Here is a 14,666-nt window from a genome sequence, read left to right as displayed (position 1 = left end):
AAATATGTAGAGTGTCATGTTTTCAAATGCTGCTTTCACTAATTCAGGGAAAAAGGAAAATTGAGGAAGAGGTGAGAAAGATTTAAAAATAAGAGGAAATTGGGGGATTTGGGAACAACATCATGAAGACAAAGTTTACCTCACACAAAAATTAGACTCATGGGTAGTAGTAGACTTGAGAAATGGAAGACAACACGAAACTTAATATAGCCTTTATGCCGTAACAGGTTAATGCTTCCAGTCACTAAACATCACAGGGAAAAGGTAGAAAAAATGTCTAAATTATACAGCAATTTGCCTGCTTGTAAAAGAAAAATACGCTTTCTAAAAGATCTACTTCGTTCGCAGTCTTAAAATGACCTGAAGTGCGAAAAAATTAGTGATAAGTAAACTAATGACTGGATACTAGAATAAATGTTAAACTGAGTTATTAAATAATGTTTTGTTATATATGTTGAAACTGCTGTATTAAAATAAGAAAATAATGCTTATTTACCTTATGTTTATGACTTGCTTTAAGCCACCTATATATCTGTGCTTCACAAGCTGATTCACAAATATCTGGTAATCTAAATTTAGATATCTGGGTTTTGGAAAAAGAATTTACAGAATACTATTTGTCTTGAAAAGTTCAGAAAATAGTCCAGTCCCTCAGGAACGCAGAAGTGAACTAATAAAAATGCTCTGATGCAGCCTGAACTTTTCAAAGTGATTCTTAAAAATTTTAACCTCTATAAGCATACTCTAAAGAGTTTTCAAACCAGCGAAGCAGATAATCACCTGTAGGCATTATCGAAGGTACATTTCACCAAAACCCAACTTAACTTAAATGAAGATATAACACTATGACATAAACCTTTAAGAAACCTTCAGATAAAACATAAAAAGAGATTGCATTTAGGCAACCAGAGTTTAAATTTAGCATATGACTATAGTTCAAAAGAAAAAAAAGGAACAATACATTAAAGTGATAACAACCTGTACAAGTCTGAAACAAAAAAATCTGGATGGCTGAGCCAGGTCACAGGTAGAAATACAGTGGAATAAAAACAGTTACATATGTGAATCTTTATCTGTCAAGGAGGAGGTAAACATTTTTTTAACTTTTTATAGGTGAAGTAGTAATTTCATACTCTTTGGTTAACAAACAAAAGAATTAACCCCAAATGAGCCTAAATTGCATTATAATTGGTACTTGATCCACTGACAAACAAAGCATTGTTTTTGAATAAAGGAATTTTTACTGCAAAAGATTGCTGATATTAAAAAAATGTACAAAATCTTCCAGTTTGTACATAAAGTGGCTGACACTTCACAAATCAGAATATTCTTAAACGGTCTTTGCAAAAAGACTGAATGTGGTTGATTTTAGTTTCTTTGCACAATAAAGGTTTTTAAATTTCACAACTCAGGACAAACATTAAGAAGAAATATTTGACTCAGCTAAAATACAGTGCTTAGTGCCTAATAAAAAATTCACCTTTAGATCCCTTTTCCTCACCCTCCCTCCAAGTATAACAGATTAGATTCTGCTGGCTCTACATAAATCATCTATATTGTCAAGTGGCAGCTCTGTTAACACAGATACTTATTTCATTGAATTTTATGAGGAAAAAAGCCTTGAGGAGTTGTAGGACCATCTTTAATTAATTTATTTGTTTTAAGAATAACCTCCAGTTTTTATTCCCCTACTTGCTAGAAAGATCAAAACACATCCCATTTAACAATAAAGATATTTTTCCTTTTCCTAGTAGTACTAGTGTTTTTTCCTAATAGAAAAATTATCTGAGTTTCTACATTATGAAAATCTAAAATAGCTTCAGGACAAAATCTAATTTGAGAATCTCTTGCAAAAAAGGAACAGAAAATACTTATTTCAATATATGTATAAAAGCAAGTTTCTAAAACACAGGCTCTAAAATCAGGCAGGTGTGGGTTCAAATCACTGTTGTACCACTTATTAGCTGTGTAATCCTTAAGTTCTTTAAACTTCATTTTTCTTTAATCCACAAGGAGGAGCTAATAAACAGTAACTACCATAGGACTCTGGTGAGGAGGACACGGGATGGTACACTGACAGTGCTAGGCACACAAAAGTACTCACAAGTGTCCATTGCTGTTGTTACTCCTATGGTACTTTCTTATACTAAAAGGGTTCCTTTTTTTTTTTTTTTTGAACCAGCAATTACAATGAGAGTATATGTATACAAAGAAATACTGCACATATATACTTAAAAATCTGGTTAGAAAAGAGTATTTGACATGAAAAATTGTTATAAATAAAATTACATGAAAAAAGGCCATTAAAACAGAATTATATGATTGCAAATTTTAAATTTAAAAAAAAATTTCAATTACAGTTTACATACAGTATTATAATAGTTTCAGATGTAAAACACAGTGATTAGACATTTATAACTTATGAAGTAATCACTTCAATAAGTCTCGTACGCACCTGACACCACACACAGTTATGACAATATTACTGACTCTATTCTCGATGGTGTACACATCACATCCCTGGACTGTTTTTATAACTGGCAGTTTGCACCGTATCCTTTCACCTTTCTTACCCGCCCCCTAACCCCCCTCCCCCCGGCAACTATCAGTGTGTTCTCTGTATCTGAGTTTCTGCTTTGTGTGTTCGTTTAGTTTTCTAGATTCCACATATAAATGAAATCATATGATACTTATCTTTGTCTGACTTATTTCACTTAGCAGAATTCCCTCTAGTTCATCCATGTTGTCACAAGTGGCAGATTTCATTCTCTTTCTATGGCTGAGTAACATCCCATTGTATATTTACTACCTCTTCTTTACCCATTTGTCTATCCATGGACACTTAGGTTGCTTCCATATCTTGGCTGTTGTAATAATGCTGCAATAACATAGGGGTGCATATGTTTTTGAATCAGTGTTTCTTTGAATAAATACCCAGAAGTGGAATTGCTGGGTCATATGGTAGTTATATTTTTAATTTTTTGAGGAAACTCCATACTGTTTTCCATTGTGGCTGCACCAGTCTGCATTCCCACCAACAGTGCACGAGGGCTCCCTTTTCTCCACACCCTCCCCAACACTTTTTGTTTGTTGATTTGCTGATGGTAGCTGTTCTGACAGGTATGAAGTGATATCTCACTGTGGTTTGAATTTGCATTTCCCTTATGATTAAGTGATGTTGAACACCTTTTCATATTGGCCATCTGTAAGTCCTCTTGGGAGAAGTGTCTATTCAAGTCCTCTGCCCATTTTTTAATCACTTTTTATGTAAAGTTGTATGAGTTCTTCATAAATTTTTGTATATTAACCCCTAAACAGATGTATAATTGGTGAATATCTCCTCCCATTCAGTAAATTTTCTTTTCGTTTTATTGATGGCTTCCTTTGATTAATATGTTTGCAATTCTTAAAGAGTAGCTTGTAGTAGGATATAGGATATACTACCTAAACATGAGCAGAAATGTAATACTTTTAGGTGCTATTGTTGCAGGTAATTTTAAATATTTTAAAATATTTTTTAATTTTTCAATTATTCTACAATGACCATGTATTAACAGTTATAACAAATTTTATTTTATTATTTTTTTTCAAAATATATCTTTATTGATTTCAGAGAAAGGAAAGGAGAGGGAGAGAGAGAGAGAGAGAAACATCAATGATGAGAGAGAGTCATTGATCGGCTGCCTCCTGCATGCCCCCGACTGGGGATCTAGCCAACAACCCAGGCATGTGCCCTGACTGGGAATCCAACCCCGATGGCCTGGATCCTACGTTGATGCTCAACCACTGAGCCATGCCAGGCCGGGCTATAATAAATTTTAAAAGACACGCACAATGTATGTTACTTCTTTTTCTGACTCCAAGTTTCTCCAGAGAGGTAGAGTTAGAGAAAAGAAGGAAGGAGAAAAAGAGTGAGAAGCACTTCTTTATTTAAAGCCAGATTTTATATAAAAGTTATTAGTTCTGTTATATTAAAAATTACTATTTCAAATTACTACTTTTCAGCTTTAAAGTTAAACAAACCTTAAGAGTCTGACACCTCAATTATAGCACATTCAATCATACCTCAAATATACATTTGGAGATCAGTTGGTATGAATTCTCCTACTTAAGTAAATACTAAACTTTGTAGTGAAAGGAGACTATTAGATCATGGAAATGGCCAACTAGAACTTACTGATAAATTTATCACCACATGATGTCTTAATCAGACCAAAGGATAATATTTAAAAAGGCATAAAGCCTCTCTCTTGATGAACTATTAACTCAGAGAAAGTAGATGGGTCATTAAATCTAAATCCCAAGATTCCTGTAGCAAAACTGTTATGGTACAGAGCTTTGGGTATGGATGCTGTAGCCTGCAGAGTGAGAGAAGACTGTGAAAACAAGCCAAAAAAGCCTACCAAAAAGACCCAAGAAATGGTCTGCTAAGAAGGGAGAAAACCAGAAGAGAACAGGTTCACTAAACGCAAGAAAGGAGTTTGTACAAAGTAGGAAGTTACCAACAGTGTCAACTACCACAAAGAAGTAGCAAGCAGATGAGGCAAAGTAATTGAGGAAGATTCTTGATGGGACAAACTGAATACAGCTCAGAGAAGATCCTTGAGATGTTTCTGGGCAATTCCAAAACTTGGGAAGAATGGGCATATGGTATATTAGTAATCCAGGAATGCTACTGTTCTGAACCTGAGTCAGGTGTCATCTCTTTACCTTGCCTATGGGGCTGAAAGACAGTCCTGTTAAAGAACAGCAAAATGTGAATACTGAAGTTAGAGACAAAGTATGTGTAAGGAATTTAAAAGAGATCAGGGTCAAAAGTTGTGGTCTTAAATTTTAATAATCATAATTATCACGTATGGTGTTTACAAAAATGCTGAATCCTGAGCATCATTCCAGAAATACTGGTTCTGCAGGTCTGCATGGGGCTGTCTGAACCACATATTTAATAGTACTTTAGGAGATCCTGGTGCAGGTGATCTGTAGACTACACTTCAGGGAGAAATCCCTGGCATTTGGGCTGTGTGGATTGACAAATGATGAGAATTACAAATTATAAGGTAAACCAGAAGGTTAAAAATTGTTTTTGATAAATAAAGCACAAGAAGGAATAAAGTGATGTTCACCTAACCTATTAAAGGTAGTTTAAAGGTAGCTCACAGGGCCCTGACAAAATGAGAACCGAAGCTAAGAATTTAATATGGAGCAGGACTGGACTATGCTGGAGCTTTGAGGCCATGGAGGACAGTGTGGACCTTTAAGGATAATTTGCCTTACTCAGCATTTACCAATGGAAAATATGTTAAGAACAGCATATATGAAATTCCCAGGAGATACTCAATTTTTTAAGTAACATGAGAGAAATTTATATGCTACAATTAAGGAAGTACAGTCATCCCTCAGTATCCATGGGGAACTGGTTCCAGGACTCCCAGGGATACCAAAATCCTAGGATAGTCAGGTCCCTTAGTCAACCCTCCATATCCACAAGTGACGCATCCCTAGATTCGACCAACTGCAATTCTCGGTTGGTTGAATCTGTGGATGTGGAATCCATCATACAGAAGGCTGACTGTGATTTCTTCCACTGGGAACCAGGGAGCGGGTGGCAGAAAAAGAGAATGGGGTGTAAAAATAGGGTTCTGAAGAATTTATATGTATAAATCATTGGCTTTTGACTCATACACATAAAGGACATGTTGAGGTCCTACATCCCTAAAAGAAAGGCATTAGGAGCATCTGAGAATGAGTATAATGCCCTCACTTCAGAATGAAGCAAGCGCTCTTGGGGCATAAATCTGTGAGACATATTGAAGGCACATAATCGTTTTATGAAATTCTGAATGTGTTTACAGTGTGCCCTGAAAGTTAATAACCTTAATTTCTATACTCCACACGGAATGTGAACACACTAGCCCAGAATTTGTCACATTTCTATCCTTAAAAGTATTCCAACATTTATACCATGAAAGGATGAGTTTCCAATATATGCCTGTTCTGTAAAAGACATTTGTTAGGCCTGATGAATCTTTATTATCAAAAATTGCATACAATCTGACAAACTGGGCCCATAAATTATCTTATACCTGTTTTCAGTGTTTGTTACTTTTAAATTTTATTGTATTTACTTTTAATTTTTATTTCAGTTTCAAGTTTATAGTTTTCATGACCCCAAGGAAATAATACACCTCCACAGTGTATAGGGAATTTCTTGTATATTTTTTCACCTATTGACAAAACATGCCTTCAGTTAAAAACAAGTTTCACTTTTATGCCCGTATCAGTTATATCTTCCTATTATTCAATAGTGGTAGATCCACTGGTTTAAATATGAAAGTAATATAGTGCCTTCTACTTATAAACATATTAATGTACGATCTTTGCGATTCACAGAGGGCCATAATTCTATATTTAATGTTAAATAGGCATTGCCATCAATATAAAAAAAACAATTATTTGCTAATGACATACAATAAATTTAGCAAGAATACCTATGGAATACTATATAATTTTAAGTCTAGAGTACAAGTGCCTTAGTTTAAAAATAGGTTAATTATAAAAATACTTTTTCTTGCCTCTTAACTCTAGCAGGAAATGAAAACAAATAGCCCTTTTTGTGAATAAAGAAGTTAGACATGACCTTATTCTAGTGTGAAACTCTGGAAGAGACAAGACAGATTTTTACTTTGTATGTGTGAAGACAAAAAATAACACAGAAAATTGATCTTCGGATTACTTTGTAAAAACATTTCTTACATTTAAAAATCATAACATTATCACTAATTTTGAACTTTCCTCTTGACTAAAATGCTTGCTTATTTTTAAAAAATAAGAGATGCCATTTACTTAATGAGTATCTCCATTATTCCAAGTATTGCCATTAAACTTTTCACAAATGAGCAAGCTGAAGCCCGCTGGAGTGTGGCTTGCTGAAGGTCACAAGCACTATAAATAGTTACTATATGAGCCCAGTTTATTCCTTCTGAAAGCTCGTAAAGCTGTTCTCTCTACATCATACTGAATACTTTGACTTTCTGAGTATTTTAAATTATTCTGTTTTCTTATTTAACAGTGCCTCAAATTGTAAGAAACTCCATAAATTTAATGGCAAAATTTTATAGAAAAATACTATCACTTAAAGATATAAACTGCTTATAGATACACATCCAAATTCCAGAAATGTCAAAAAGTAAATGTCAAAATAGTAAGTAACATGATATAACACACTTTCACTATATCCCCAAACCTTAATCTATAATTTCTTTTCTTTTTTTTAATCCTCACCTGAAGATATTTTTTCCATTGCTTTTCAGAGAGTGAGGAGGGGGGGAAGAGAAGCATCCATGTGAGAGAGACACATCAATTGGTTGCCTCCCACACGTGCCCCAACCAGAGCCAAGGATAGAGCCTGCAACTGAGGTATGTGCCCTTGGCTGGAACTGAATCGAGGACCCTTCAGTCTGCAGGCTGACGCTCTAACCACTGAGCCAAATCGGCTAGGGCCCTAATCTATCATTTCTTACCAGTCTTGGCAAGGATTCTATCAGAACATCAAGATTAGAATGCTTAAATATATTTAATTCCAGAACTGAATTCTGTTAACTACCAGAGTTCATTCTTTGAGTCTTCTAGCTTAGACTTGAAGAAGTCTATCTTTGTTGTAGGCAAGAAGGTACTTTTTTTTAAAATTTATCTTTATTGTTGAAAGTATTACAAATGTCCCAAGAAGATACTTCTTAAACCACAATATGTAAGTTACAAAGACAATTTTTAACAGATAAGTAATTCTACAAAATGATGAAATTAAATTAAATGTTTAAGAAATTGGAAAGAATAAACTATCTAGCTGTATCTATACCTAGAATACCTGAAATCTCACTCACTTGTCTGAAGCTAGAACTTGAGCCGTTCTTACTCGGGCGTTACTCTCTCAGCTCTGAGAACGGGCTAGCTCACTTCAACTAGGACCACCTCTTCGCAATGAATGCTGCCTCCACACATTACATACAAATACTGGAATGACAGGTTGTGTAATTAATATAGTCTCCATAACTTCTGAATTTTTACATTGGTATGTTACAAAACCCAATTTTATTATTTCAAATACTGGGTTAATAAAGTAAAAATATTCTTACTAACTTTTTAAAAGCAGTAAAGAAATATCTTTCAGCTTAACTACCATATTCTTAGTAGGGGACTTTTTTCCTCCAAAGGGGGCGGGGGAATATATATATATATAAAAAAAAAACAGAAGAATTTACAAATTCTAAAGAATGATAAGGTTGGTGAGTTCTGAAAGACAACCCTATGTATGGTGCCCTAGCGTACTTTGATTAATTATCTCAGCTGTGATTTAGTTTCTCATCACATATGGCTTTCCACAGCATGCTATGGAAACGCACCAGGCCACATGCCATCTAAATTAGAAAATGGCTTCGTTTTCCTAGTTTATAGTAACTGTAACTTAAAAAGTAATTTAGTTTTTCAATTTTGTATGTTATTAACATAGAAAACATTTGTCTCATTTTAGAGGTTCCCAATCATTCTCTTTCTCTGTGAATATAATGCTGAAGTATATAAAAATGTATGTCATAAACATTGATACATTTTACCTAGAGGAAACAAATCATATATTTGAAAAGGTTCTAGAGGAACACCTGACCATAATTTATTGAAGTAAACCAATATGCTTAATGTATATTACACAGGCACCGTGAAAACTACCTTAGGTTACAGAACTAAACAGATCAGCATAAATTCCAATTCTATTATAAAAAATAACCATAAACAATCTTTGTTTTGCTGAAAATTGTTACTTGATAAAAGTATTACCTAGGGACAGGTTTCAAAACATGTCTAGGACAATGAAGTAAGCAACCTCTTTGAGCAGACTGTTATGACAAATAAAAAGTAAGTTCAGTTCAGTATATAAATGTTCAATTTAAACAAATAACATACTCTAAAAAAAAAAGCACAGTGGAATTGTTAATGGCTGTTACTACTTACTGAATTCACAAATCACTGTTACTAGTCTGACATATAGCACTCTGTTAGAAACTAAGGGCTTAAAAGACATACAATTTTGCGAGCCAAGGAAAATGCCAGAGTAGCAGGGCATACCTTGAACTTTGTCTAGGAGAAGGTCAAAGATCAATTGGAAGTTTATGGGCTTTATCCCCTAAACTATCAAAGAGAAAATCTAAAGTCTAAATATTTAACTATAGCAATCATCAAGGATATCCCGCCCCAAAGTTTTAATCCTCAGACTTTTAGTAAGTCTACAAACCACAACAGATTTGTTCGATGGGATTTTAATGGAGGGCACTGCATACAGCTTTCCTCCAGATTTTTACATGCCTGTATCAGTGAAAAGGCAAATAAACACTCAGTGAAGCTAATAAAGGGCATTGTCTCACAAATCCTAAAAGAATGCTGAATTAAGACCATTAAGTGGTATAAATTTTACCTAAAAATGACTTCTCTGTCAACCCTGATAAATTCAAAGATTTAAAATTTAACCTAATGTCAGAAAAAAAAACAGGAGGCGAAATGAATAGTTAAAATATCACAAAGTCCTTTTTTATGAGTCAGTTATGTGCTCAAATTTCAAAGGACCTTAAAGGATAACTCATTTTAATTTTATATTTTTCACAAATCTTCATAATACATAAAATTCAGACACTCAATTTCTACTATTTCTAGCTTCAATTAAGTGTGCTTGCTTAATGTATTATAGCAAGATACTCCTTGGAGAGATTGTTCTGTTCCCTTCTTGAAGAGGCAAAATTCTCAATGACTATTTTACTTGAAAATAAACATCTATGTTGTTTCGACATAAGTATATCGGTTATAGGATTCCAGTTGCTCAATGCTGTAAATTTAAAAATAAAACAAAAGTGGGGGGAAAAATAATTCCCTTACTCAGGGATTTCTAATAGAAAGATTATCAAAAAGTACCATTTGTCTCAGGTGGCATTTGTAGTTCCACAAAATCTTCCATAGGGATTTGGATGAGGTTTCTATGCATATTTATGACTTAAAAAATTATATACTAGAAAGATCAAATACGAGCAAACCACATGCAGGTCTCCAAGCCGAGACAGCTCATCTTGTACTAGTCAGATAATGACCTGTCATGTTTACTCTAAGGCTTTTCACAAAACAGAGCTTAAACAAGGATGAAAAGTTAAAGCATAACTGGCACAGTCACTGTAAAATATGTGATGTAAATTTAAATTCTCAGTGGCACTTGTGAACATAGATGACTTGGATGAAGCACTTTATAAAATAAATATTTATACATGTTCATTACCTACATCAAAAGAAGTTGTTTTCGTTTTGGGTGTTTCAGCCACAAAAGTTGTTGAGATCTATATCGAGTATACATTAGAAAAAGACTGAATAGTGAACTGGGCCCTATATTTTAAAAAATACAATATTAAGTCTACCTTATATCTTGATATATGTAAGTATACATCATAATTTTTAAATGTCAGTTAAAGTTTGATTTAGGTTATATGCATTGTGTGTATTTGTTTTAAAATTCTTAAAAAGTTCATTTTTACCTTAAAAATGTTAATAACTGAAGAATTCACAAAATACATAAAACAGTGGTTCTTATTCCTGATTAAAATAATGAGGAGCTTGTAAAAAATATATCTACCCTCGCTCCCTCTCTCTCTCCTTTCTGAACAATTTAGTCTAAAAGCCATTAGGTTTTGGTAAGTAAAGGTAGGTATCCATGTGGATGGAGGTAAAGGGTGAAAGAGATCAGCATCAGGATTAATCATGTAAGAATATATATTAAGGATATTGGGAACCAGTTTTCTGTGAGGGGGTTACAAATATGGATGGGGGGAAAACTAGAATGGTTTCCAATACCTAAAAAGACACAGAAGTATAGGTGTAAATGTAGGTGTGTCGGAATGTGCACACAGGCATACCTTGGAGGTACTGCAGGTTTGGTTCCACACCACCACAATAAAGAGAATATCACAATAAAGTGAGTCACACAAATGTTTTGGTTTCCCGGTCCATATAAAAGTTATGTTCACACTATACTCTATTAAGCATGCAATAGCATTATATCTAAAAATACAATGTATATACATATCTTACCAAAATGTGACACAGAGACCCAAAGTGAGCAAATGCTATTGGGAAAATGGTGCCAATAGACTTGCTCAACATAGGGCTGCAAATCTTTAATTTGTAAAAAACACAGTACCTGTGAAGTGCAAAAAACAAGGTATGCCTGTAGGTACATCTAGTCCTTGGCATTGTCTACTGAGAAGACCTAGTAGGAGCAACATCCCAGTAACAATGAGCACATCTAGTACCCGTATCTTGGTTTCTAAATACCATTCTCTACTAACAGGAACTAGAGCTCCTTGGAGAAATAGCTGGTTCCAGGAGTAGGGGAATGGGAAGTGCAAGTTGAGCCTGGAACATTTTTAGTAAGAAAATACTCAAAGACTGCTGATAATGTCAAAAGGACACAGATGCTAAGCTGAAGTGGCAGACATCAGCCCCAAATGGCTTCCATTAACCAAATTTGGGACAATTTGAACATCAAAATAAATGATAATAAACCCATTGGGGGGGAAAAAACACAGAAAATGAAAATTTGATGAGGAATAGGATACTTACATAATTTCAAGGTTCTTGCCCATAAATTACATATTCCAAGTCTCTTTAAAGTTAGGAAGTTGATATAGAAAAGCTATCAAAATGAAGGAAAAACGACACTTTTTCTTATAGGATTTCCCCCCTTACCTTAGAAGATGAAGAATCGCATTCCTGACATATCCACCCATAGCCTGTTTGTTTAGGAGACTTTTTCAAAGGAGGATCCAGACAGCCAAAATGGTAGCACAGTCTGCATTCATCACACCTGCATGGTAAACAGATTTATGGTATATCTGAATAATATTTTCAAAACCATTTTTTTTGCAAAGACAAATAGCAAACTATGACACATTTCAACTTTAACACTGTTTATTCTACCTTTAGCTCATAAGATTATTAAATTAATGTTTATAACAAAAACAATCTAAACCTGAACTAATGGTAGGAAAAACAAAATATAACATATTTAACAAGCAAACAAAATATCATTCAGAACATTTTGATAGAAGAAATGTTAAGAGCATATGAATGAATGTACGTGTATAGCCATGTGTTCAAAACTGACCCAACAGTTTAGATTTTGAACTTCAAGAATTAGTCATTTGCCCATTAGATAATTTAACAACATTTAATGATATGATACATGCAATTCAATGTTATGAATTCAATTCACTACATTGTGTTTGTTCTAAAAATTTTTAGAACTCGAATTCTACAGGCTACATAAAGTACTCTGTAATCAATTCTATACAATTTATATCTCACCACTCTTTCTCCAAGTTCCTGTAGATTATAAACTTTCCAAAGTTTATAGCATGCTATCACAATCTATAGCAAATAAAAACCATTCTGAGAACTAAATGTAATTTTCTCAAATATAAATTTTCTCAAAATTTACTTGTCACTTTTTCTCAGTGTAGTTGGTTTTTCAAAGGACCTCCTAGTACATTTTAAATCTTATTAATAAATGTTTTGATAGTGTCTTTGCCACCTCTGATGTACAAAATCTAAGAAAACTATCATACCCATTCTTCGTTTCAGACAATGTCATCCTGCTGACAATGAAGAAAGATCTGTATTATTTCAGTGTCTTATAAAAAGAATTTTATCAGTTGGAATAACATGACCAAAATTTAACAACAAATAACAAAGATGTATACATCTTATAGAAAGAATTACATTCCTCCTTTTCTTTGCGCTCTCTTTTTAAGTTAAAAAAGATACTTTCTCCAAACCAATCTGTCAGATTCTCTTTATATATAGTTTCTCTTACTGATTTAAAACTTTAAAAGTTGAGAAACCCACAACTAAGAAACCAAGGGGAAAATTATAGGACCCACAATACTTGAATATATGCTAATTACTATTCAATAATCTTTATTAGAAAAAAAAGGGGGAAATGCTATTGTTATAAACCACACACAAAACTGTTGATTTTTTAAAAACATCACAATAAATGGGACTATAGATATACATTTATACTGCAAATTTCATATAATGCTCCAAAACCCAATCTCCCAAAGACTCATTTTAGGAATCAAGAGTTTTCAGAAAAGTTAGCAACTTAGCTAAGTTATTCAGGTATAAAGAAGCTTACAATAGTTATATATCATATATTTATGCATTTCTTCCTCTACAACTTTCTCCTTATGAACCAAATAAATGTATATACTTTTCCAAAATCCTTTTAGACTAAAGATATGGAGTTGGGGAAAAACCGTGTTTACTGTGATAATTCTAGCCATGGAAAAATAAAACCAAATAAGAATAACAGTACTTTATTTACGATGCCAGTATTATAAACGAACTATCCAAAATTCTATTTAAAAGCAGTTAAAATATTTAAATATCTGTGTTCTGACATTAAGAAATAATAGATAATATGTAGCTAACATCAAATGTAATGTAGACTAAATGGCAAGCCCGCACAATTTTATGTTCTTTCTTCTCAACTTATTTACCTTTCAATAGTAAAAGCTCAGTTACACGAAATATATGGATGGTTATGGGACCCTTCATAGTATAAACATTTCTGAGTTTATAAGAATGTTGAGATTTCGAGATAGCTGAGGGCATTAAAACTAGTATTTCAATCATCTTTGAAAGGAAAATTTGAAAAAATGATTCTTTACTTCATCAAGAAAATGCATGAAGTGTAATTTACACTATCTTTGTCATCTCAGGACCATGAGTGTAACAGATGTTGCTATGTGTCTAACGGTGTGCCAGCCTTTTGTGTTTGGAGTGAGTACCATCAATCTGCTGCTGTGTTTGAATTCTTGCACTCAACACTTTCACACGTTTTCAGAGTCCTCGCTTGAAAAGTATCAGCTACTGCTTTCTGATACTGTTAGTGTATTTGTCTAAGCAGCATTTCCCCCTCAATAATTTGTTATGGATTCAGAAACCAGATCATTAAACTTATTAAGACAAATTGACAGAAAAATACATGAAAATGAGAATTTCTACTGAGTTAAGTACATGGACTCAGTTTTTGATAACTATAGTCTTTTTTGCTTAATGTTAGGTTTTCGGGCAATGTTCCTCACAGTTTAGAATGCCAATAATCTGGGCCCTTGATAGGTGAAGAGGTATGGTAATGCCTTCCTAGTTCATATCAAATCACAACATAATTACTGCATATTTACTTTATAACTGTGTCATAATAACTTGCAAATTAAGCTTTCCAGTATATATTTCAAGTCAAACGCCAGATGAATATAAAGGTGAATCTTAATTCGTTATTTTTTACCTTCATGTATGCAGGTGATTCTTGTTGGAATATATATGAATTTCCAGCTAATAAACTAAGAACAAGTTTGCTACATTGATATAGTTCCAATTTGTAGATGAGTTCAGTTAATTATAAAATTAAATTATCTTTCAGCTCAAGAATAAATGCAAAAGGGAAAACAAAGGTTTATATGCTAGATTTGTTAGAATATAATGCTGAAGTATATGCCATTTGGAAATGACCTAATCCTTACTAATTCCTTCAATAGTGACACACTTTAGAATCACTTAGTCTACATACAGAACTT

At 33.4% G+C, this 14,666-nt stretch overlaps 1 protein-coding gene across 1 annotated transcript in view; it reads right to left on the bottom strand.

Annotated features, from left to right (window-relative positions):
- PHF14 (PHD finger protein 14) overlaps positions 1–14,666 on the bottom strand; it is a 138,269-nt gene that overhangs the window by 29,074 nt on the left and 94,529 nt on the right. The window contains exon 17 of the mRNA XM_087821184.1: positions 11,773–11,890. Coding sequence (XP_087677310.1) covers positions 11,773–11,890 — 118 coding nt within the window. The remainder of the gene's footprint in view (positions 1–11,772; positions 11,891–14,666) is intronic.

This window comes from Miniopterus natalensis, chromosome 10 (assembly GCF_054644295.1).
Source record: "Miniopterus natalensis isolate mMinNat1 chromosome 10, mMinNat1.hap1, whole genome shotgun sequence".
NCBI lineage: Eukaryota > Metazoa > Chordata > Mammalia > Chiroptera > Miniopteridae > Miniopterus > Miniopterus natalensis.
This window is presented reverse-complemented; position numbering and strand designations above follow the sequence as displayed.